Source organism: Echiichthys vipera (genome assembly GCF_963691815.1).
Source record: "Echiichthys vipera genome assembly, chromosome: 3".
NCBI lineage: Eukaryota > Metazoa > Chordata > Actinopteri > Perciformes > Trachinidae > Echiichthys > Echiichthys vipera.
In genome coordinates, this window is record NC_139828.1 from 24,854,917 (window position 1) to 24,880,874 (window position 25,958).

A 25,958-nucleotide genomic window follows, 5' to 3' on the forward strand; every position below is an offset into this window, starting at 1 on the left:
CTTCAACAGTAACATTCTTTCATGTTTAGGAGATAAACTCACTGGAAGTTTAGAATATATTATAGGCCAGGTACATCAACACATAACTTCAAAAGGCTGCAAATGTACATTGATCTTCCTAAAAGGCCCAAAGTTTTCTAGGTTAAAATCACATATTTTCATTGTCCTGATAGAAAAGTATCAGTATATGAAAGACAGTTGAGAGCATGATGTGAGGAAATTCTCATGAGGACTGACTCCAAGATTCCATGAAGTATACAGTATACATCTTGATTGATGGGCTGTACATTAAGTCATCATAATTTAATATGTGCAGAACATATACTGAAGTCATTATTATGAAAAATTATGCATTCTGGACTTTTACAGACGTAAACATGTACCTGATGAATATGGGTGCAGTGGAGTTGAGGAGCCATCAAAGCCTTTAGAGTGTCCACTGAAAATGAAAACAAAAAGTCAACAGTCACACATATAATCTCTACATGACTCATACAGTAGCAACGCCTGCTCAAGACGTTCCTGTTCGGACCAGGGCGACTGCTTGGCCTCTGGTATTGCTGCTTGCAGCTTCCTAGGGAACAACTCGTCCAAACAAATTCACACACGATACGGAGTGTTGCGCTAACTAGTGTTACATAGTTGCATCCCCTAGCAATGCTAGAGTAGGCCTATAAACGCCTAATTTGCTAACAGCTAGCTATTTAAATAGCTACAAGGCTATTTCTGGGAACAAAAGCATTAATTCCCCAGGAAGAATAGCCTGTGCTAATGGGGATCCTAATAAAGAAAGAAAGAAAGAAAGAAAGAAAGAAAGAAAGAAAGAAAGAAGAAAGAAAGAAAGAAAGAAAGATTCCAAACGGTCGCTGATGCTTGAAATGTTTGAGTTTGCTCCAATGTAACATCTCCAGACTTCATGTGTTCCTGAATGTATTGATGTACTGTAGTGCGACAAAGAGAGAGCTGTACCCAGCATGTCGTTCAGCATGTAAACAGTTAATAGGGTCGTGTCTAGATTGTTACCCTAGACCATTCAAGATCAATGCCTAACCTTAACCATCTTGCGAGACTTTTACAAATCTTGGGTAACCATCTAGACACAACCAGTTAATAGGAATCCCCTCTTAATACATGACACAGGGTTTAAATAATGCACTTGTAATATATACGATGTGTAGATCTCAAGAGCTTGCGCTTATCACTGCACTTTTAAGAGTCCTCAGCAAAACGCACACCAAGAGTAAATCTGATTGAATGTGCGGCCATCGAGAAAATGGAAGACATTCTTTATAGAATTTATTTAACCACCTTGTTATTTATCTGTTCCTGACAGACATACAGTATATTGCCAGTTATCATTCAACATAATATAGCACTAAACTGATTCTAAGATTGTGAGAGGAAACAGAGTGAGTCAATCAAATGAACAGAAAAATAATGAATCACTGAATGAAAAATGTGGACTGATCTGCAACATGATCAAAGCCCTTTTCCAAATGCACAGCTGTGTTTTTCAAGTGTTTGAAGTGACTGGCTCATTGTCAAGGCGCAGTGTGTGCTCGCCAACATGAGGAACGGATGGAGGGCATATTACTATCTGGATCTTCTGCCCGTCCACGTGGCCTGGACCCACACACGCTTCCAATTGAAAACTTCCGAGTACTCTGAAGGTGTGTATGAAGCTCATCCAGTGGGATTGCTTCCCACCAGGTGCGAGTCCAAACACAATGTTCCATGAATTCCATAGTACCCGATTCATCATTCCCACTGCTACATCAGCACTGACCTGGCCAGTTTTTCTCTCTCTACTATATTTTATTTTTACCGTAACAGAGACATGGAGATGTAGAGAGGCTTGTTTGTGAATGGAGACAGAATGAGTAAATGGAAGAGTGAGTCTGGGTGAGTGAGCATGTGGCTGTTGGCAGGGCCCTAACGGGGATAATAGCTGTATGCTAAATGGTTCATCAAAGCCCTCTCCACTACTCAGTGCTCACACCTCGCACCTTGTGGCCTCTGTTTTTCATCAACATAAACACTGATGATGCTAAATTACACTAAAATACACCACAAGCTCCTTTAATGGTTAATAATATATATTGTGGTTTTGACATATCTGTAAAAAAAACAAGCAGTCTGACCCTGTTGATGCACCACAGGAGAATACAATAATAGATATGAGATGCTAAATTAGGGCTGAGTGATGTGTTTAAATGATTTTTTAGGCCGTATCACAACCCATATTGTTCTATTGATCTAGATGTTACTACCCTCTGATATATAATGCTATTTTACATAAAGATATATCTCAATTGGTCTCCATACAGCACTATGTTTGGACCATTCCAAGCAAATATAATCAAAAAGCAATAACACAGTCAGAATTAAAACAATGATCATAAAATCAAATCACAAAACTAAAGACTTACAGTATTACAGTATCGGGTCAAGCTGAATGTCAGTGTGATTCGGGTTTGTTGTTGTTTTTCAACATTGTGTTGTACTATTAGACAGTTGAGTGAATATCTGCTTCCGGCCTTGTTTTAGTTGTTATTTACTTTTATATATACTTTTTTATTATAGACTTGGCTTCCTATTAGCTTATATATAGATATATATATATATATATATATATAGATATATATATATATATATAAATCACAGAGACTAGTATGTCACGAGTCACAACTATAGACTTCATATAAAGATGGAGCCAAAAAGCTGAACGCAAAAGTCAGTACACCTCAAATATATTATTCTAAAGACGGTTTCTGTCATTTTAGATCTTATCATGCTGAAGTTTCTTCAAGTTTTAATTTTTTGAATACATTTTTTTTAAATTAGTTATTTGATGTTTCATTAAAAGGGGGTGTAAAGTCCTAATTGACAGCTGAGTGACTCAAATTTCAGTCAATGTATGGATCATTCAACAACAATTATATTAGATTTAGACTAAATGCGAGAATATGAAAGACTGTTGAGTAGCAGCAGCATCATGCTACTAATCTATCTATAAAGGCAAATCATTGGCAAATTAGAACAACTCTTCAAATACTAAATATGGATGTTGGCCCTGTACACCGCATGGGAAGCCAGGGCCCAGATAATGTCAGGAATATGTGCTGTTCCTAATATCCCCAAGCGAGCAGCAACGGTGAGGCAGGGACCTGTGTATTCACTCCATATGTGTGTAAGAGAAAAGTGTGTGTGTGTGTGTGTGTGTGTGTGGGGGGGGGGGGGGGGGGGGGGGGTAAAGGAAATGATTCATAGAGCATACAGGAGATACAGTAGCTGGCAGAGTTCATAGGAACAGTGAGTCCCTGAAGGATGTGAGGATTTGGCAGGTGAACTGAGATGTGAGATAAACCATCCTTTAGGACAGAGCACAGAGTGATTTCAGGCACACACAGACATTGCAAATTAGAAAAAAGGTAAAGAGTAGGTTTGAGAAAAGAGAAAAAGATGAAGGGTCAAGAAGCTAGAGAAACTAACAGAGAGATGGAAGGAGCTGGATTACAACAATTATGAGAAACAAGTTCAGCAGCAAACAAAACAGGAGTGGAGTAGCATTTAAGGCCTTGTAAGAAAATGCATGAGACCCTGGGGTACAACGTGGCCCTCTTATGATGTAAGAAGAGTAAATTAGAGCTGATATGTGGGAGTTTGTAGACAGGCTGTGACATAGATCGTTAGAGGGGAGTGGGGGATGGCTTGGATACTGAAAAACAGGCGCAAACAAGGTTGCCGTCTTGCTTTCTACCTTATTTGGCCATTGGTCCGCTGCAAGATCAGCAACAGAGAGCAGTGATAAATCTAATCCAGCTCAGAATGAGAATCAGTAATGTCAGAAAAAATAACGGGTTTGTGGTAGATAAGACCTCAGAAAATGAGGACACTGCTTCCAACAGCAACTATTATGTTTTAAATGTTCAGCACTAATGCATGCTTTGTTAATGATCTCTAGTCCAGTCTTTGACCTTTTTTTTTCTTTTCTTCACACATTTTTTCTAAATGTGTTTCTTACCCATGCCTAAGTCAAACCTCCCTAATAGAGATCAGTGTGCTGTTTCCCTCACAGTATCTTCATCCCACCTGCTCCTGTACGACAGCCTCTACATTCAGACCTCTGTGCTACGATACATACATTCATAATGCCAGATTCATGGACTCACCTGCCCAAAGCAGCAAACGGGGAGGGAGGAGGGGGTCCTGATCGGTACAGGAAAGCTGTATGGAGAAGAAGACAAGGCCATGAGTCAGGTTCCTCACAGTGACCAGGGTTAAACATGATTGTATAAGAAATCATCTTGATTTCAAATAAAGTGACTATACCCAACCTGAAACTGTAAACCTGATGAAAGATCTGAGATAATTACTTCAGGCTCTCCAAAAAAGAGACAATTAATCCAATTTAACTTCTATTTTTTAGTTGTTTTTTTTTTTTAATTGAGGTCCATACTGAAAAATGACCAGATGTTTTATTGGGGCTGTTCGATCTATAACTTTCCATGGCTGCTTAAAATAGAGATAGCAAGTATCTGCTATCATTTAGCTATGCCGCTGCATATGTACGTATGCATATAGGGGAAACACTGAAAGTGGGCCGGTGCTATGGAGGCGTTCTCATAGTAAATTTACATGGACTTCAGCATGTTCTGAATCACTTGATAACATAAAAAGCTAATAATAAATTGATGGCTCACACTCAAAAACTCAAAAAGTAGCCTAGCTTAGAATGTAAACATGACTCACATGTGTTACGTCCATTATATTTTACCATCCATTGGTTCTGAGCAGTAAGGAATGTGCATCCCAGTCTTACAAACTTGTTATCATAATGTAGAGAATTGGGTTTTAAATTTCTGATAACTGACTTTTTTGCATTTAGATATAATCTTTCAATAGAGAATGCATCTAACAATTATTTTTTTCCCCAGCCCTAGTGATTATGTTAGGGTAATGACCTTCATACTGTAAGATTAATGTTACTTAATACTGTTTGCTTAAATTACTTGGAAATGGAACATGCTGAAGCAACCTGGCCTGTTCTTCAGCGGTATCTGAGCAAATATTCCAGTTGGATATCTATGGAAATATTAGTTATACATGTTAACGGTGTGAATATCAAACCCCATAAATGTTTCAGCATTTATTAAGTGGAACGAATAACAGGAAAGCCTACTGTGAATTCAAAAACTTCCCAATAATGACAACATAACCTAGTAATGTATAGTGCTACTTCTAGAGAGATTAGAGCAGCCTCAAAATGCCTGACCAACAAAATGTGTTACAGTAAGTCCCATTATCCTTTCCCTCCATCAATAAAAAAGGTCAAATGCTTGGGTGCGCAGTTAATGGCCCCATATGTAACAATCATAGGTAATAATGCTAAAGTTTTTGGACCAAGAAACACAATCAGTTCTAAATCATACACTTAGTCTTAGTCTGTGTATGAATATGCATACACACACACACACACGCACACACACACACCCACACATGCAAACGCGCACACACACGCACACACACGCACACACACGCACACACACACACACACAGACACCCACACCCACATGCAAACACACACACACTCACGCATACATACACACACATGCACACACACGCACACACACGCACACACACACACACACACAGACACCCACACCCACATGCAAACACACACACACTCACGCATACATACACACACCCACACATGCAAACGCGCACACACACAATCACAATCACACACACACACACACACACACACACACACACACACACACACACACACACACACACACACACACACACACACACACACACACACACACACACACACACACACACACACACACACACACACACACACACACACAGATTCCTTTGAAGGCAAAAACACACATTCACATCTGGATACCATCCCCTTCTTTTTTCCATTAAGACCCATAATGTGAGTGGCTCAGAGCAGTTTTGAACAGCATGCAGAACACAAAAAAATAGTTGAAACAGGAGGAAGAATAATAAGAGCTGTTGGAAGTTCAAGCTTGAATATGAAAAAGGAGCCCAGGGCTCCCCTGCTTTGTTAGTGAAATGTAGAACATCTTCCTTTCCTTTCAAATACAAGTCCCACAGTGTTGAGAGGGCCTGAACTGCTCACTATGGAAGACTGACCCAGCAAGGACTTTTATACTTCAGACACCTGGACTCCCAAGGGAACACACACACACATGCACACACACATATAAACTTCCATCAGTCTTAGAAAGGCCTCAAGTGTAGTGCTTAGAGGTGGATTCAGGCAATTTCTTTTAAGAAAACAAAAAATACAATGGGGAATTATCAGGAACTGTGTACTGCATGCAAACAAAGAAAAGGATTCATTATAACAAATTAAAGGTCCCATAGCATGCTATTGTTTTTTTTACATACTGTATTTTGGATTTCTGCTAGAACATGTGTACATGCTTTGATGTTCAAAGTTTTTTTTTGTTTCTTTTTAATACTTTCCACGTCTTCGTTCTTGGCGTCTCTGCACCATCAATGCAGCCGGGGAATGACTGAGACAACAATTTAGTGTAGTGCACTTTTGGCTATACAAAGCATAGTTGTGACACCAAAAAGTCCTGACGATTCGTTTAAAGGCACAGTTTCTGAATGTGGGCTGTGTGCACTGCTCTGCGGATTGAGCCTTTTGATACCCACCCAGTATTTATATAGCACCTCCTGCACCATCTGCTTTATGATAAAGACAAATATGGTATCTAATTTCTGACAATAGGGGACTTTTAAGTCATTGCATGAGACAACACCAAGAGTTTATCAAATCAATACCTATTGAGAAATATGTACTAAAAGGTGATTAAAACTGCAATATCTTCCCACGGTAATTGTGCTGTGTCATGCGTACTGCACACACAGAAACACATTCACTCACAGTAAACACCAGCTCATCCACACACATGCCATTAACGTTAGCGTGAGTGAGTAATTGTTTCTACCTGTGGTGATCGCAAGCGAGTGTTTGATGAGGGCTGGAGTTCCATGCTTGGCAGCATATGAGAGAGCTAATGGCTGAGGGCTCATTATGCTTGCGTGGCTTTCTCTCTCATGCTAATGTTTTACAGAGCGTCAGGGCTGGAGGGTTTTAGATGGAGTTGATATTTCACATCGAACCACATGCTGCACTACAGCAAAGGTCAGAGTTTTCTTTGCTTAGGTATAGGCTACTGTTTCTAGTAAAGACACAGCAATCAACATGGACAGATGTGCACACTTCCTCTTAAAGTGACAGTGTCTGGTCATTGCCTTGCCGTCTGTAAAGAGCATAGCCAATAGCTCATGGTCAAAACCTTCCTAAAACAGCTGGATTTCTGAACTGCAAACCTCAAATCAATGCTGAGTGCAGACTTTTGATGTTTGATGTTTCTTGGAAATTATGACAAAGCTTCAATGTTATTGGTATTTCAACATATTATGTGGTGCTGATATTCCTGAAAGAGCTAAAGAGGTCAGGAGCTCCATCAATAACTCTGATCTGAGGGCATCTGATAATGGTATGGTCAATTCAGAAAAGAGTGCAGATCTGCTCCACTATGATTTCCGGTAATGTATCAGTGCCAAATGGAAGGACACTCACATACATGCTGTGTTGCTACACTGACTGTAGTGACCCACTAACCGGCTGTAGAAAGCAGTAGCTCCAGTGCAGAGCAGCAGTTAGCCTCACCTTGGCTGTACACTGTGCTGCACTGATAGATGACATAAGAACAACCCTGCAATGACACAGATCCAATATCCTGCACCTACACTTGGCATCAAATGTGACCCGAATGAAAAACAAACAAATTAATTAAAGGAAAAACACAACCCTTTCTTTCCCTCTGCCCTATTCCCTACGGTCGGTCTGTTCAGCACATTTTTTTTGCGCCACAATATGCTGGCCAAGCACTTTTCTTTTTACCAGGGGCTATTTTTATCATGTTGCACATTTGCATCACAAAAGCAGGCCAGGCCTATAACTTAAAAAAGGGGGAGTGGCTTAGATAAAAGCTACGCAAATGTACTTCAAAGCTGGAATCGACTGTTCAAAGCTGCAGTCGGCAGGATGTTTGATATTTTGGTTGTATTAGGAGCTCTGGCACGGGTTTACCAGGCAGTATGGGGCTCACAGGGGGGGTGTGAGGGGTAAGAAGGGGGTCAAAACCAGCAAATCTATTTTGGAACCTTTGAAGATGAAGATATGGCATGTACTCAGCTGTGGGCTTAGGCCAGAGAGCCTTCCTGGTTTTCTATCTGATTCACTACAAAGACCAAGAGGAAGTCTAAAGTCTGACAGCACCTGAATGGCCCTACAGGTACCTGCCTGCAAGAAGACATATATCCATATGGTGTCTTCAAATGCACACACACACACACAAACACACACACACACACACACACACACGCACACACACACACACACACATACACACACACACACACACACACACACACACACACAGACACACACACACACACAGAGTGTTCGCCTCTGTCCTTCAACTCCACAGGATTATTTATTATGACACGTGTTGCAGCTTCACAAACACACATGGTCATATCGCCATTAGTCATTTGTGCAGCTGCATGATGCGTGATGTGGCACCAAGGGGGTTCTAATGGGGCCCTTTCCACCTGAAATCACCATGCTCCACTTAAATCTACCCCCAGCTCCTTAAAAGACAACTCATCTGTTCATAATCATAGCATCAGATAAGAAAAGGCAGAATTCAAGGATATTTGCCTCTAAAGTCTAGTGATAATGTGGAAAAAGCATGTATATTGGGTATTTATTTTTCCCCAGTGACTTACATGGAGGAGGGATATATGCAAAGAGAGAATTGAAGTTGGATATAGAGGGCAGAGGATAAGAAGTAAATCTATCTTCCTCAAGGGACATCTCAGTAGCCACCTGCAACGTAAACATAGGTATTAATAGCTTCAATGACATTGGGCTCTATCTTAGACCCAGCACAAAGTGGTGTAAATGTCATTTTCACACCACGCCATTTTACCGCCCATGTTGTACTTTCACCCATCTCTGCGCCCATGGGCATATTGGTCTGAAAATGAGGTTTGTTCAGGAGCATTATTTTTGCTTTCTTGTTATTGCTATCTTGAGGCAACAGAAAGTGATCAACAAAAACCTTGTCTAAAGTCAAAAGTGCAGTATTTTCCTGCTAATTAAAGGCTGCATTATTCAGGTAAGATTAGTGACGGGCAGATTGCAGCTACAGTATATCTGCAGCCCAATGGTTAATCCACAGATCATAAATTAACATTCTTGTTAATAGTGGATGGGTGAAATAATAATAATGTAATGACATAGCTCATCTGTGCATATTTGAGCTCAAGGAACAGTAAATTCATTGATTATGTTACATACTAAAAGTTTGTTATTTTTCCTTTGTCAAGTTATAACTACAGTTATTCATTTTGCTGCAGTGCTATTACTGCATGCATTGCTAAAAGCAGCCTCTCTAATATAAGGGAATGGAAGATGAAACACACCCATGATTAAAGTTGGACACACCCTAAATGCACTTTAGACCATGCACTACAGATCGTTTAAATAGGACCGTTTGTTTGTTTCTCGCTCTCTCACACACACAAACACTACCTGAGACTTGTTTCCTGCATCACTGAGACATCGGCCCTCCTCCACTCTGTCGCAAGATTCCCTTCGTTCGCCAATCACATCAGGGGTAGCACTTTGCTTTCTGTTGATCAGGTTACATGATAAACAGTCTACAACTACATGAAATCCATGCAAAATATTGATACAGTGTCAAAAATATCAGACGAGACTTTCTCATTTACAAGTCGTTTTTCATAATCATTTTTCGAGATGTTACGGCAGCTCAGCATATTTATGCGTGTACAGATGGTCAAGCTCTGCTAAAAGTTCAAACCAAGCATCAGAATGGGGAAGAAATGTGATTTAATTCAGTTACTGTAGTTGTTTAATTTAAGTGACTTTGAATGTAGCATAGTTGTTGATGAGAGACGAGCTGGTTTAAGCATTTCAGAAACTGCTGATCTACTGGGATGTTTATGCACAACCATATCTTGACTTTGAAAAGGAGAAAATATTCATTCATTCATTCATCTTCAACCGCTTGTCCCTGTCGGGGCCGCAGGGGGCTGGAGCAGATCCCAGCTGACATCAGGCGTGAGGCAAAAATATTTCTGGGCGAAAATGCCTTGTTAATGGCAGAGGTCAAAGGAGAATAGCCAGACTGGTTCGATCTGATAGATCAACAATAACCACTTGTTACAACAAAGGTATGCAGAAGAGCATCTGAATGCACAACATGTTGGACCTTGAAGCAGATTGGCTCCAGTTGCAGAAGGCCACATTATGTGCCACTCCAGTCAGCTAAGAACAGGAAACTGAGGCTAAAATCGGCATTGGGCTCTTCAAAATTGGACAATAGAATATTGGAGAAATGTTGCCTGGTCTGATGATTCTCGATTTCTGCTGCAGCATTCAGGTGATAGGGTCAGAATTTGGCATAAACAACACTAAAGCATGCATCCATCCTGCCTTGAATAGTTCAGGCTGGTCGTGTAATGTGGGTGATATTTTCTTGGCACACTTTGGTACCCTTAGCAACAGTTGAGAATTGTTAAACGTCACAGCCTAACTGAGTATTATTGCCAGCCATGTTTGAAGTTTATTTCAGGCTGACTTTCAACAACAAAAACAAAAACAAATCACAGTAGGCTGAAGCTCTATAATGCCTATAATGCCTACCCTTTTTAAGCAAATCATGTATAAAAAATAATAAGAAAATGCATATATAGATGAGATGGCGACAACTGAAGCCACCCACATTGAGCTTCGTTTTGGTTCTTCAGAAAACTATAAATAAATATTTTATACAGTGTACCTAATAGTGAGTGCATATAATATATATAAAAACAGGACTTTGTCCTAATCCAACTCCCTGTGTCCTTACTACAACCCACTGCAGGTCCATTAACGCATTAAACCTCCTTATTTGGGTCATCTCGTCTTCATAAAACAGGCCTTTACTTTCCTAAACCCAGCACAGACCCCACCCCCATCCCCATCGAACACACTAACACACACACACACACACACACACACACACACACACACACACACACACGGATGGGAAAGTAACCCCTTTCTGTCACTAGGACTTAATCAACAGCAGAAAAAAAACATACAGAAAAAAGGAATAACAACCACATCTAATGGCAGCTTAATAGGGAAGTGCTTGGAGCTCCTTAATGTCTCTTCGGCTCGCTGCAGCTTTGAAATACACACCAAATACAAATTTTATCACAATAGCTTTGTAGGGAGATAATACACATTTTCTTTTACATTGTGATACAGCATTAATTTAGGGGGAAAATTGTGACTGAATCCCAGCTACAGTATATTGGTTGGCAATATCATTGTAGAACATCACACAGAGAACAACAAATACAGCAAGAGCTTCCTTGAGACTCTCAGAGAATGAGGAGGCTATTGTATCAAAGCCTCATTGAACACGCCATCCATTACATAATAGAGTGTGTGTATTTGTCTCTGGCATAATACAGTATGACTTCCTGGTTCCCCCTCTAGTCCAGTTCTGTCACTCAGAAACAGGAAGATGCATGACGCCACATAGCTCTCAGATCCACATGACCTCCCCTGAGGAGCAACCTTCAATGGACAAATCTTTAATTAAGTGGCTGATCCTGCCAGTAAGCATCCTCAACAACCATTCAACTACATGGGAGGAAGTTAGGGGAAAGATGTTGCGTATGAGCAAAAGGCATACAGCACCTGGATCATTAATAAACACAAAACACATGCTGGGACTGGATGCTATCCACTATCATGAAAAGCATCTGCTGCTCATGAGTGAATACATAAATGATGGGAGACAGTATCTGGGCTGTAAAGCACCATGGGCCCAGTCTAACAGCCTTGTGTCCCACAGGCTTCAGTCAGCTCTGGTGCTCAAAAGTTCTCAGTAAAAAAATAATTTTAACATTACCTAGCATGGTTTGATCATGAATATTTATAAATTCAAGTCACTGGGACCCACCTGTGTGAATAGGAACGGCTCTTCCTTTCTCTATCTCTGCCTCTATTGCTGTATTTATCATGGCCATGCTTTCTAGATCTGTTACTCTTTTCTTGTCGAATGTAGCTTTCCCAGGCCTTGGCAGTTTTGAGAACTCCTAAGAGAAAGAGGAGAGGACCAAAGACAGCAGTAGCTGATGATTACATCAATGTATTCGTCAAGTCACTGTATTCGACTGACTCCAAGATTCCATGATGTATACAGTATACCCAGAATACCCAGAAGCAACACTTATCTCGATTGATTGGCCTTTACACATAGTATGTAATATAGTATTTGCAGAACATATACTGAAGTCATTATTATGAAACATTGTGCATTCTGGACTTTTACAGACGTAAACATGTACCTGCTGAATATGGGTGCAGTGGAGTTGAGGAGCCATCAAAGCCTTTAGAGTGTCCACTGAAAATGAAAACAAAAAGTCAACAGTCACACATATAATCTCTCTATGACACAGAGTATTACTGCTACTACTATTACTAGAGCAACGCCCGCTCAAGACGTTCCTGTTCGGAACAGGTCGACTGATTGGCCTCTGGTATTGCTGCTTGCAGCTTCCTATGGAACCACTCGTTTAAACAACTTCAAACTTGACACTGAGCTTCCTTGGGTCCTGACCATTACACCTGTGATAACATAGATGCATCCCCTAGCAATGCTAGAGTAGGCATATATGCGTCATTTGCTATCAGCTAGCTATTCAGAACCAGGCTATTTCTGGGAACAAAAGCAATCATTCCGAAAGTTAAATCGCTGATGCTTGAAATGTTTGAGTTTGCTTCAATGTAACATTTCCAGGCTCTCTGGTGTCTCTGTCTTCATGTGTCCTTAGATGTACTGTAGTGAGCCACAAAGAGAGAACTGTACCCAGCATGCCATTGGCGGTCCTCTCTCAATACACTATGCAATGTGTAAAGATAAGTCCTACAGATCTCAAGAGCTGACATTGAATACTGCACTTCCTATAGCCAGCAGTACACCTGTCAAGTAGGAAGTCGATCAAATGGACGGTTCTCAAGATACATGAATGACGGACGGACAGGAATACACAAACACACAAACTAAGTGTATGAATGTAACAACAATAATCGGCTACAGCCCACGTGCAGCTGTGTGTGTTTCAAGCAAAAAATTCTTTGTAATCATGTATGTCAACATGTCACAGGTGTCACAGGACTCAGTTACTGATGGCTGCGGGTATTATCTGGCCTAACTTTGCCGCAGACAACGGCGAGGCAAGCTTTGAGTGGCTGCCACAGGTTTTCATAGACATTGCATGGCAACTGGCTCCCGGCACTTTGCCGCTGCTTTGTGTTTTCAGTATAACATTTTAGATGCATTTTAGTGCAGTGTTTCTGTTTTATTTCTGTAAATAAATGCCACAACTCCAAGTCACAACCAAGGCAAAAATAAAAGTAAAAGTATTTTCCACCAATGTGAGTGCAAAAAGATAGCAAGATATTGTTAAAATTGTAATGCTATATTTAAAAATATTAATAATAAAAAAGTACTGTCATTATGAATCCCTAAATCAATTATATGGACAAATCATATCCTTCATATTAGTCAGTTTTTGTCTACATACCTTCAATGAAATTTCCCTTCCACCTTTAACGGATGAACATTCATTAGTGTTTACCTCACCACTTTGGGATCCCTTGCAAACACAACCCTAATATGATGAGTCCATTTTAGGATCAGAGAAAACAGATGGCACCAGGCTGGTACTTGTTGTGTCACAAACAAACGGAAACAACCAGCTGCTAGCTTCTCCAGGCTCTCAGCTCAGAGATAGAGCAAGGGATGACATATGGGGTTTAAGCACTGAGGACAAAGACAATGATAGTAGGTAGGAGACATGTTACTAACCTGGAAGCTAGTACAGATGGGCTGCCGGAGGAAGGATAAGAAGAACAAGAATCCTTTTCTTCACGTCCAGTGTGCCTCTTCTGGGCCTGAGTGGAATAACAACAATCTTTTAAATAATTAATTAAATAATTCATTCAGAATAAACCAAAAGCAATATCTGGTGATCCCTGTTTTCAGATTATGTTCTCACCATAGACATAGATTCTACACAATTCTCCCTCTTGAGTTTATGGTGTCTTAAAAAAAAGGTGACTTTTGACTAAATCACATAAGTGATATCTTTTCTCACCATGATTTTAGTGTACAGTTTTTTACTAGCTGCACAGACTTTGGCCTGTTTCTTGCAGTAGGTGTTCCAGCTTTGCTCATCAAAACCATAGTTAAAGTAATCTGAGATGTTAGCACCTAAAAGCAAAAACACAAAATAGTAATGAAGTATACGACAAGTTTACATAGAAAGAACACCGGGGAAAAAATAGCATACATGTACAGACTCGAAGACCACTTACCAGCTTTCCTCCACCCCTTTTCCTCTGGAGCCTTCAGTACTGGTATTTCTTGGATATCGTCCAATTCATACCTGTCTAGTCCCTTTGCATCATCAACTGTACAACATTTGACAGGATCCAAGCTGTCTGAAACAGAAAACTTACAATCACCAAGGATTTTCATGTTGAAAATGATTATTCATCCAGTTTTAATGACGGCATCACACATCTCTTTTAGCGTTCACTGAACTGAACTGAGGTGCAGGTAATAATGCCACGCCAAGTTATTGAAGTGAAGACATCAAATAATGAATGTGCAGAAGTCCTTTTTTTAGATTAAATATTCCCTAGGTCATCTGAACTTTGCTGTTTCATGTATTTTGGGTTTCCACAGGAACATTTTTAAATGCCATCATTTTCAAAAAGTCTGAATATACCTGCATTCCCCCTCTGTTTGAAATGGTCTGTTTTAACGCCTGTCTCTTTAAGTCTCGGCACCATCATTGCAGCCAGGGGTGACTTAATGGCACTGTAGCAGCACTTTCTGCCTATGTATAGTACATTTGTGACATCACAAGCATACAGAAGTCCTGACGACTCATTTAAAGACACAGATTCTAAATACAGGCTTTGCGCTTTTCTCTGTGTATTGAGCAATTGACACTTTCACTATTAGTATTAATATAGCACCTATAAACAAAATAGACATGGAATTCAACTTTTTGACAATATGGGACCTTTAACGATAGGAAAATGTAAATTTTTGGAGGCGGAATGCTTATCAGATTTTTTGCACAATGATTTACAAAAGAAACGATCTCTGTCTTGTGGGTTTGATTTTGTGTTGTGTCGAATTTTCCTTTGAGCCATCCCTAAAAGTTGTGCCAGAGCATCCACTTACCATCTGCATTTGTTGTTTCATAATCAATTTTCAGATGCTCAGGCGTGTTCCCAGAGCTGCAAGAAAATAAGACATGCACATTGTCAACACGGTTATCTCCATCATCATAACATTAACCTGAACACTGACAAACACTGTTGTCTGGGTTGAGTGCTGATAACCTAATTTTAAATGGCACCTCTGCATACAAGACTAATATATCACAAAAAACAATGAAAATATCTCAAAGCTACATTTTGACAGAAGTAGGTTCCTGACAAATGATGCACATTCATATTATGCCCAACAGGCAAGAAAAAAACAAACACAATAAAAGGCTGAAAAATGGAACATTATTTTGTCAGAAGATGGAAAGTAAACAGTTACTCCCTCATATGCACGGCTGCATGTTGAAAAATCACTGCATTCATCAACACTGTCATTGTCACTGGCTTTATCATCTTGGACAGATTTGAAATTACCCAATAAAACAAAAGAAACACATGAAAATAATAATAATATCCACTTACATATCAAACGCAGTTTATTTAGCAGGCGCTGTGATGAAAATGCAAAATAATGTACACAGTAGATAATAATGAGGGCTCGAGATAAACTTTGAGTGAGTCAGTGTAGCTATTTTTGGCTGAGTGCTTCACTCAGACTACTCTTGTCAAGACCAGTTACAGGCTGAGAGCCCACTTTCAAAGATTCTTCAGAAAATTATACTTTATTATGAAAAAAAAAAACATCAGTTCCACTTCCAGCTACTGCATGGTAGCAAACACGATGAAGCCATCTGAAAAGAGACGGCTGTTTTAGAGAGATGACTTATGTACTGTTGGAAAAGGCCAATTATGACTAAATCTAATCTTAGCTTTTAATTATCAACAACTGTTGAGATTCTTGCTGTGGGCATCAGGGCTTTGAGTGAATCAAAAAACACAACGACAGTTGACTGTAATCCTTTGAAAATCTTAAACACACAATTTAAGTGACAAATACTAAAGAAACTGAACTCACACAAACAAAAAACAAGACTACTGTTGAGGCATTGTACATTACACCGTGTTACTGTAATTGCTAGGTTATGCCACATTTACTTGGAGGCAAAGAGGCTGGAGAATGCAGATCACAATCGCGCCAGTGATCCAGTCGTGTGATTGCTTACATCCACATTTCCCAGCTCACAACTAAACGCTGCTGGCCTGGCTGCAGATTTTAATGAGTGACAAAATACTTCTTAATGCTGGATAGGACTGGCTCTACATTTCAGGAAGCACATACGGTGCAGTGTTTTGCAACTATAATAATCACTGTCATGACTGTTTTGAGAAAATTGTATTAAATCTGAATGCTTCATTACTGTAATGCAGTCAACTCAAATTGGAAATGAGCATTCCCACACAATTCACTCCTCACGCCTGTCTTACCTGTGTCTTTTGAACTTCTTAATCTTTAGGTCAAAGTAAGAGAGGCACTGGAGAATTAAGTGAAATACCTGTAATATGTCATATCTTCATTTTTGTCACGTGGTTGTGTTAAAATGTAGCATTATACCATTATACCTTATTACTTTTGTGAAGTAAAAGAACTATCACAATAACAAGGTAACAAACTGTGCAGGCCGATTTAGCCTACTCAGATCTTGTGGTTGGGTAAAGTAATACCACAGTGTAGAAAGCCAAGTAAAGTACAACTACCTCAAAATTGTATAGTTCTAAATTCAGAAGCCTATGTAGCAGCGGTGGAAGAATTACTCAGATCATTTATTTAAGTAAAAATAGAAATGCCATGGTCTAATAATACTCCATTACAAGTAAAAGATCTGAATTCAAAACGTTTTGTAAGTATGGAAGTATTATGAGCAGAAAAGTACTTAATGTATCAAAGGTAAAAGTATCGTTATGCTGAGAGGATTCTTTCAAAGTGCTGTATTATATTAGAATATAACATTATTCTTTTTTTAATTACATGTTAGGAGCATTTTAATATCGTCGTTTGTCAATGTGGGGCCAATTTAAGATACTGGTAGATAGTTTAAGGCATCATTTCATAAGAATATCTTGTTTACTGTTTGTACAAAGTAACTAATTACTATAGCTGATAAATGTAGAGGAGTAAAAAGTACAATATATCCCTCTGAGATGTAGTGGAATAGAAACAGACTAACAAAGTAGGATAATATGGAAATAGGCTACTCATGTGACTTAGGCTACAAGTATGTCAAAAGTACAATACGTAAGTAAATCCCACTAATATTTATAATTATTAGTATTATAATTATCACTTATTAGTTTGTACTTATTTATTTCAATATGCTGCTAAACTGCACGATGTGTATTGTTGTATATTGTATAAACCTACGTTAAACCACAATGTCTGTTGCATTCTGTCACATCTAGTTAAATTGTTTGATTTATTTGATGTTAGCTTTATTTTGATTTGATTTATGTTTATGCTTATTGTCACTCTGATCCTTTCCCACCTTTGTATTGAAACTGTTGCACAATAATTTCCCTCGGGTTAAATAAAGCTTCCTGAATCTTGGATCTTGAATAAATGTTCATCATTAATTACATTCTCTAGGCTACTTAGTTACTTTACGCCACTGGTAAATACATTGGCAAATTAATGACATTGGTAAATGAATGACTACACACCTGGACGGGATTTCAACCTCCTCTTTTTCCTCCCCGTCATCCGTCGTAATCATTTCATAAATCACTGAAAGACAAGCATACACATATGACAAACTTCATTTTTACAGGCCTGATCTGACACTTTGACTTTAGTAGGGCACCACATTCACCGTGCCAAATCCACAGCTAGAGTAGGCCTATTGATAAGTAACAATCATACGGTGGAAAGAGAACATTAACGTGCATTAACGGCTGTTTAAACTTAACGTTACATTGATATATTTTCCCCTCGTCGTCCTCTTCGCTGACATTTGTGGAGTCTGAGTCCGATGAAGACATTGAGAAAAGGGAGTTTTGAACAAATATAGCCTACACCAGAATCAATCTTAAAAAATGAGTTATCGCCTAGCCGCCGTGGAAAACAGGAATGTCGGACACCAGTGTGGTCCTGTGCCCTGCCACTAAATTTGACGGTTTGTTGCGTTGCCAAGGAGGCAATTATCATTCTCAATGGTTATTAAATTGTCTCGCGCTGCAATTAACTGCTGATATCTAAGACGCTTTTTAATAATTAAAAAAATATATATTTTTAAGAGGTGCGTTTGATTCCTCGGTTGCGTTTCAGCCATTGAAATTGTGTTGCTTTTAATGACAGTGAACTCTAGATACTCAGTAATAATATTCATGATAACTTCATTGGCTCTTCATGCGAGTCGTTCTCTGGTTGTTGTCTTTTTTTTTCTTGAAAACATAATTTATCATTATAATGTGTTTATTTATTTATTTGAAAAAAACTTTATTGAAAGTGACCAGCAGATACAAATAGAAATACAATACAATAAGATGATGCTGGTGCTCTGGTTGTTGTCATAGGAACGAGCTACGGCTTGGATGACGTTTTAATGCTGCGACGCACAATTGCCACGTCACCTTCAAGAGACTCGTGTGTTTGTTTTGTTGGAGCTACTTTAGCTGTCATTTCTGATGCGCCTTGGATTCCGTTGTATTTAGCTAACACTGATAAGTTCGTTGACAAAATGCTGACGACGGAGGCTTTGACGCACTTCCCCGTCCAGATGTGGGAGAAGGTGCTGTCAAAGGTGAAGAGAGCGGTTGTTTTTATGGATGACAAGTGTGCAGAAGCTCTCCACTGGTGCGGCGGTGCTGCCGTCTTATTGGAGGCTGGAGCCAGAAACGTGAAGGAGTTTTCAAGCTTCGAAGCCTGCGGTGTGAATGAACCGAAAGCCGTGTTTGTGGTGAGCACTTTGTTGAAGGGCAGAACAGTCGACATCATTAAAGACATCATATCCCTTAGTCACTTTCAGTATTGTGTCGTCGTCACCGCCGTTGCTCATACCGTGCACCTGCTCGCCAACAATGTCTCCACAGAAATGGACGGAACCCCTGTATTTGAGCAGTTTGAAGAGAAGCTGTGCGAGTGGATGGGAAACATGAACTACACGGCTGAAGTCATGCACGTCCCAGTGGTCTTCGCCCCTGTGTCACAGCAGCTACTCCTCACACCCGTGTTTGCGCACCTGTTTCCCCTGCTCCCACCTGATCTGGACTCAATAAATGCAAAAAGGCCAGAGAAGAAGAGATTTGGAAGCCTTGTTGACATAGACATGCACTCTCTCCCCACTGAGCTGCAGTTTGAAATCAAATCCTTGGCATCGGCGTTAAATTCAGTGTTTGAAGCTACAGGTACCAGGGAAGAGAGTTTTGCTGTGGGGCCGATGAGTCGCATCATAGCAGGGGAACTGGCCAATCACCCTCAAGCAAAAAACCGAAGGAAGATAGCCCCTAATAAAGCTTCCATCGTTTTTGTGGACCGAACAATGGATCTTACAGGTGACAACTGATATTTCATCAAATCATTCAGCATAATGCAGAAGTGTAATCACATCACATCACAGTCATGACCCTCTCCCTGTCTGCTATTCTTTATAGTAGATAAGATCAAACTGCAAAGACAGTGTTGTGTGACCAGTATTGAGTATAAACATATTGATGTTATGTCACTGACAAATGTTACTATTAAGTGAATAAATGTTTGTTCATTTTTGGTTCTCAGGAGCTGTTGGTCACCATGGTGACAACCTGGTGGAGAAGATTTTGACTGTGCTCGAACACTTACCCGGCCATGTGACAGACGTACAGGTGGACATGCTGGAGCTCACAAGCCTGCAGCGAACCACTCACTCCAAGACCACCCTGGCCCCCGGCTGTCTCGCACAGACCCAGTGAGTGTATCTGTGATGAGAGTTTTGACCATAGTTCATTGATAGCAATCACCATGTTTTGTTAACTGTTGTTCTACATACACACAGCTGTTCTTATCACCTACTTCAGAGGCTTGGATAGAAATAACTTTTACTTCTTATGATTATTCATTAAATCTACTTTCAGCTATGATTTGAAGCAATTGTTTATTTTTTTAAACTTAATCCATTAAAGAGAAAAGACGATCAAGAAAATGAGTGTGCATCATCTATGGAGGAAGAATATTACAATAAGACAAGGGAAGTAGAAACCAGGAGAAAATAAAGGATAGAAAAACACATTTTAGTTAGTCACCAGGAGGTAGTAGGTTAAACAAATGTTCAGTGGTTCTGCTGGATATAGAGGTCTGCAGTTTGCTTTACATGTGTACACGTACCTACTGTATCTATACTTCTCAACTAAAATTCTCAAGTTTTAGATATTTTACAACTCAAGTTCAACTCACTGTAACGTCAAAGACCTAATTAGGCTTGTCGCAGTAGTCTATGTTATTGGGTGTCCGGGCATATACCGATTACACACTGATTGCATTTTCCCATTGCCCTCCACCATTGCTTTGCAGTTTAGTATTTTTGTATATTTTTCTGTATATTTTTTTTTTTATAGAAATAAAACCCCATCCAGTTATTTTTTGCGTATCGGCATCCCTGTTCATCAAATAAAAAAACAATATACTAAAATAATAAGTTTGTTGACAATGGATGCTACAATTATAATCTGAAAGTGTCTGCTCCATATAGCAGCAGCAGTAGAGTCGAAATACAGAGTAGCAGGAGTCAAGATTCACTTATCAAGGGAAGAGAGAGAGAGTTGACCAACAAGGATTTGGTGTCACTTGGCAATATTTTGGATTCAAACACAATGATAATAGGGAACCTGATAACCTGATATTCTCCCAAATTCCCAAGACGTACTGGTTCATTTGAGTACAAATGTTGTCTTTAGGTGTGAAATTGTGTGAATCATAGACTGTATAATAGAGATGGACGTAGCAACTGTGACGTCACTCATTGGTTTGTGGACTGCGGACTTGAATTTAGGAGATTTAATTTTGGTCATCGCCATCTTGGGTTTGTCAAACTGGAGGTGATCGTGTTTTGACAGGAAACTGATGGTTTTTCAACTGGTTGACGTGAGTCCATCCAATGGACTATTGCTTAAATTACCAGCTAACGCTATCTTTGTTAGCAAGGTGCAACTAAACATTGGCAGGCAACCAATGTGTTCCAATGAACTGTGATGAAGTGAAAACACACTGTGAGAGGGTCAAAGTTCTCATAATTTCACTCAGGAAAGTTCACAGCTATTTATTATGTACACAGTGTTGTGTGTATATATATTGCTAATCCTCTACCCTGTTGCTAGCACGACGACCCGTTAACCACAAGGTAGCCACTCTCTAAAGCATCCCCTGCTGTGTCTTCTATTTTTCTGTAATTGGGACCTTAGTTTACGAAAAGAAAACATCATGCTGTATTGAAGAAGACTTGAAACTAGTAATTGAGACCATAAACTGATTAGGAAAATGTTTACTGAAAAAAAATGGACTTCTATACTGACTTTTTTTGGAACCAGTGGAGTCGCCAGAAATTAAGAAGAATGCAGGATTAAGGCACTTCCGCATTGGCTTCACTTTTTAAGCCCAGAAGCTACATCCATCTTTATTATACACTATGGTGTAAATGGTTCTCTGTCTTTATGTGTTATGGTTTAAATGTCATGATTTTTTGAGTTTAGTTACCAAGGAACACAGAAAATATTTGTTATCTACATCCCCATGTAATATTCATCCTATCTGAATGGGGTTCATTCAAATCTGAATCCTTTTGATTCCCTCATCAATTATGTTTTGGTAGTTTGTGTGGTTGAGAAGAATGAATGAAGAAGAAGAATAGGAGTATTTTACCAACTTCGAAACAGAGCCAAAATGGAACTGGCCATTGGTCCATCCCTACCACTGACAAAACCACAATGTTCATTTTTACATACTTTCCCCACCTGGACAAACATACATATGCACAAACACACACTCACCAGCCAGAGCCATCCGCCTGCTGAGTGAAATGAGTGGCACATGACCAGCATTAGGTGCCAGTGGTTCAGTGAAGCTCGCCTCTAGTCCTGGCAGTGCAGATGCACGTGTTCAGCGCCTGTGGTGTGGCTGTTGTACATGGCAAGGATTAGTACTACATCATGTGTTCCACTCCCGCTTTGCCCCTTCATGTGGTTGCAGGAGGAAAAGACTTTGACTTAGAAGAAGAGTTTTGTGGTTGGAGCTGTCATGCAGTCTGGCCATGTTGAGTTCATGGACAGGCTTAACACGTACAATATATGCAGCAGGGACTGTTCTGAGCTAGGTGGGAGGTTCTGTTGTAATGGAATCAGTCTTAGATCTTTCTAGTCAGTGCTATCTGGACAATGTACTGTAGCAAATAATGTCAGCACAGCGGGGGCAGGTTGTACCGACCCGGCTCAAGTCTGCTGCACGTCAACCAGATCCCTACAATACACCCATTAATGCATGTCTCAAGTCACTGTAGATGTTCTTAATATCTCGGTTGTACAAACCCACCGAAGTTGTCTCTATAGGTGGTTAAAATAATTATTGCATTCTTGATGCTGCAGCAACAAACTTACCCTTTGTAGCGCATTGTCTGTCTAAAAGAAAATGTTAAAGTTCACATACAGTATGATGCTCATTTTCAGGTTCATACTTGTTTTTTGGGTTTCCACTAACACATTTTTACATGTTTTAATGTCTAAAAACATAGTGTTTTCTTCACACTGTCTGTCTGAATATACCTGTAGTCACCCTGTATGAAACACTCTGTTTTAGCGCCTGTTTCTTTAAGGCCCCCTCACGGAAAAGCCCCATGTGCTCAGATTTATCAGAATTTTTAGGTCTTCCGCAAATGCTCTCCCAGCGTCTCTGGAGTGTAATTGCAGCCGGGAAATGACTATCACAGCATTGTAGCAGCACTTATACCTATATATTGTGTATATATATATATAGTATAGTTGTGACATCACAACCGTACAGAAATCCAGACGGCTCGTTTAAAGACACAGTTTTCTAAATGCAGGCTGTTTGTATTTGTCTGTGGACTGAGCGTTTTGATACTTTTACATTATTTATATAGCACCTCCACCTGCTTTATTATCATAAAAGACATGGAAATCCCAATTTTTACAATATTTGACCTTTTAAATTTGAGGTTGGGATTTGGGTTGGTGGCTGTGCAGAGGCTGAGGTCTGGGCGTGAATGTTGCAATCACTGTTCCAGATCTTTCCCCCAAATTTGAGTCTTAGCCAAACACCTTGTCTAGCTTTTAGATGACCACTGCAGATATTGTATACACCTTCTATCAAATGCTCGGACACAAACAGAAAGACGAAGAAGTGTACCTGAAAGTAATAAGTAATGCGGCTGGTGCTGCGTTTGTGTAGCAAATTTGTCTGATCGAGGCCAGCCGGATCAGCAGGAGTGTTATTGCCTGTGCTATCTCTCAGCAGATGGCCAAGTTGAGCCTCATCACAGATGTTTGGGAGATTGAAGAGCTGCCGAGGCACTACAAGAAAGAAGCCTAGAGTTCCCACTTTATTTAACTGCCTTCAAGTGCATACTGTAGTTCACCACAGGGAGTGTATGTCAGTCACTGTTAATATGTTCAAAACAGAGCTCTGCAAATGCATGTTTTCAGAGGTGTACTGCTCTTAAGCATTAATCTCTCCTAATTCTACAAAAGCACACATTTCTCAAAAAAGCTTGTTTTCTTTGCATGATATGAACTGTGTAAATCACTAGACCCGACTGGCGCTATGTGGTTTCATTGTCTATATAATAAGTTCCCTCCTACTGGATGTTTATACACCTATGATTTCTTGAGCTATTTTTAGCTCTGACCACTGTGTGTTTTGATTGGTTTTGTTGTGTAGACAAACGGAAGCCTTTAAATATTAGGTGCGGACCTAATTTGGACCTTTTGTATGATATTTCCCTCAGTAATTCCAGGATATTTTTATAGATTACTGTGTCTTAAACATTCTGTGGGTGGTTGTTGATTCTAGCTCTCCTGGCAAGACCCCACACTTAACTTTGCAATTACTGTCGTATTGTCTTTCATAACCTGGTGTGAATTTTCCTTATCCTACAACCTGACTTTCACTCTGTGGTTCTAGTCACCATGCCAAGGGGAAAGGATACTTTATGTGGGTGTATTCGCACACACACAGACACACACACACAGACATTTTGCCTACACTATGGAATTTCTTTTTCAGCCGTTAAATAGCGCCGGGATGCACCGTTTGCTGTATATAGAGGAATGTTGAGTGAAAGTGGCAGTGGAAGGATTGTTTTGTGTGCTTGTGTATGTGTGTTTGTGGTCAGGTACCTTCCAGCCCAGTCTGTGTAATTTGCTGTGCTTGGCTGCACGGCCCTTGTGATCCTGAGGAGAACATATGAACCCCATTGGCAGAGGGCACCAAGTTTCACTCAGTCTCAGACTGAACCCTGCACCCCCGTCATCTGGCCGCCTCCGACCTTGATCCTGCGGTGGGAGTGTGTGCCTGTGGGCAAAACCAAGTACGGGTGGCCAAGGTGCTCTGGGTCTGTCTCAGGAGCTGCTGAGCTGAAGCCAGCCATAGTAACTGACCGCACCCTGCCATGAGAAAACACTGCAAGGCTGCCCTCTACTCAAATCTGCCCAGCAGATCTTGCATGTGTACCACCAGGAAGGTGGAAAACACCTATTTCTGTCCCAGCTGGGAAATATGAGCATGGATAAAGAGACATGCACACTTCAGTTCAGGCTTTATGGTGAGAAGTAACAACAAAAGCAGAGATAGTAGAGTGGGGAGAGGAAAGAACAAATGACAGACAGCTGAAGACAGCTAACCCTGTTTTTACCCAACCAAGAATAAATCAAATTCATTGTATGGCAGTTCCTTATAGGGTAGACTGTTTTGCTTTATTATACTTACTTAACCTGTCAATTTATTTAATTTAAAGGCTAAAAACATTCCGTACAGTTTTGTATGAGTTCCTATACAAGTCTGCTTATAAAGTATTTTTTGAGGATTAAAAGGACCTGTTCTATTCACAAATAAGCTCAATCGGACGATACATAGACTTTTTTACTAGGGAGCTGGCAGGGTAAAGTCTGTTTAATGTCTTGTCCAACTGATTTGGACATTTTTGTTCTCACACTTCTATATAATTTCAGGGTTGCCGTGCATATATGGTGTGTGTGTTCCATCGCGTAGGAAGTAGAGGTAGTCATATCCACAGAAAAGTGCCTTTTCTTTTCTACAACAAAACTTTGCACTAGACGGAAATGTGCTTGCCAAACCTAAGTGAATTTGTGACTCAAATAGTTGTGATTAAAATATTCTAAAGCCTTCCCCCACCACGTAAAGAAGACAACCCTCTGAGCCATATTCATCTGTGCAAAAGCAACATAGTTTGGTTGCTTTCATCTAATAATTCATCGCACTGATTTTATCAAGACTGCCCTAAAGGTCAATGATAACTTAAACACAGATAAAAAGAGTTCATATCTGATCATTTTGGTAGTTATTTATAGGAGATGCAGGGATTTAGCCATATCTTCACTGAGCTGACATGTCCCCTGGCCCATTTCAGAT

General features: G+C 40.0%; 1 protein-coding gene across 1 annotated transcript in view; it reads left to right on the forward strand.

Moving 5' to 3' along the window:
• The first annotated feature begins 18,997 nt into the window (after positions 1–18,997).
• scfd2 (sec1 family domain containing 2) overlaps positions 18,998–25,958 on the forward strand; it is a 93,520-nt gene continuing 86,559 nt past the window's right edge. The window contains exons 1-2 of the mRNA XM_083939441.1: positions 18,998–19,879; positions 20,103–20,271. Of these exons, the coding sequence (XP_083795567.1) occupies positions 19,066–19,879; positions 20,103–20,271 (983 nt within the window). The 5' untranslated portion in view covers positions 18,998–19,065. The remainder of the gene's footprint in view (positions 19,880–20,102; positions 20,272–25,958) is intronic.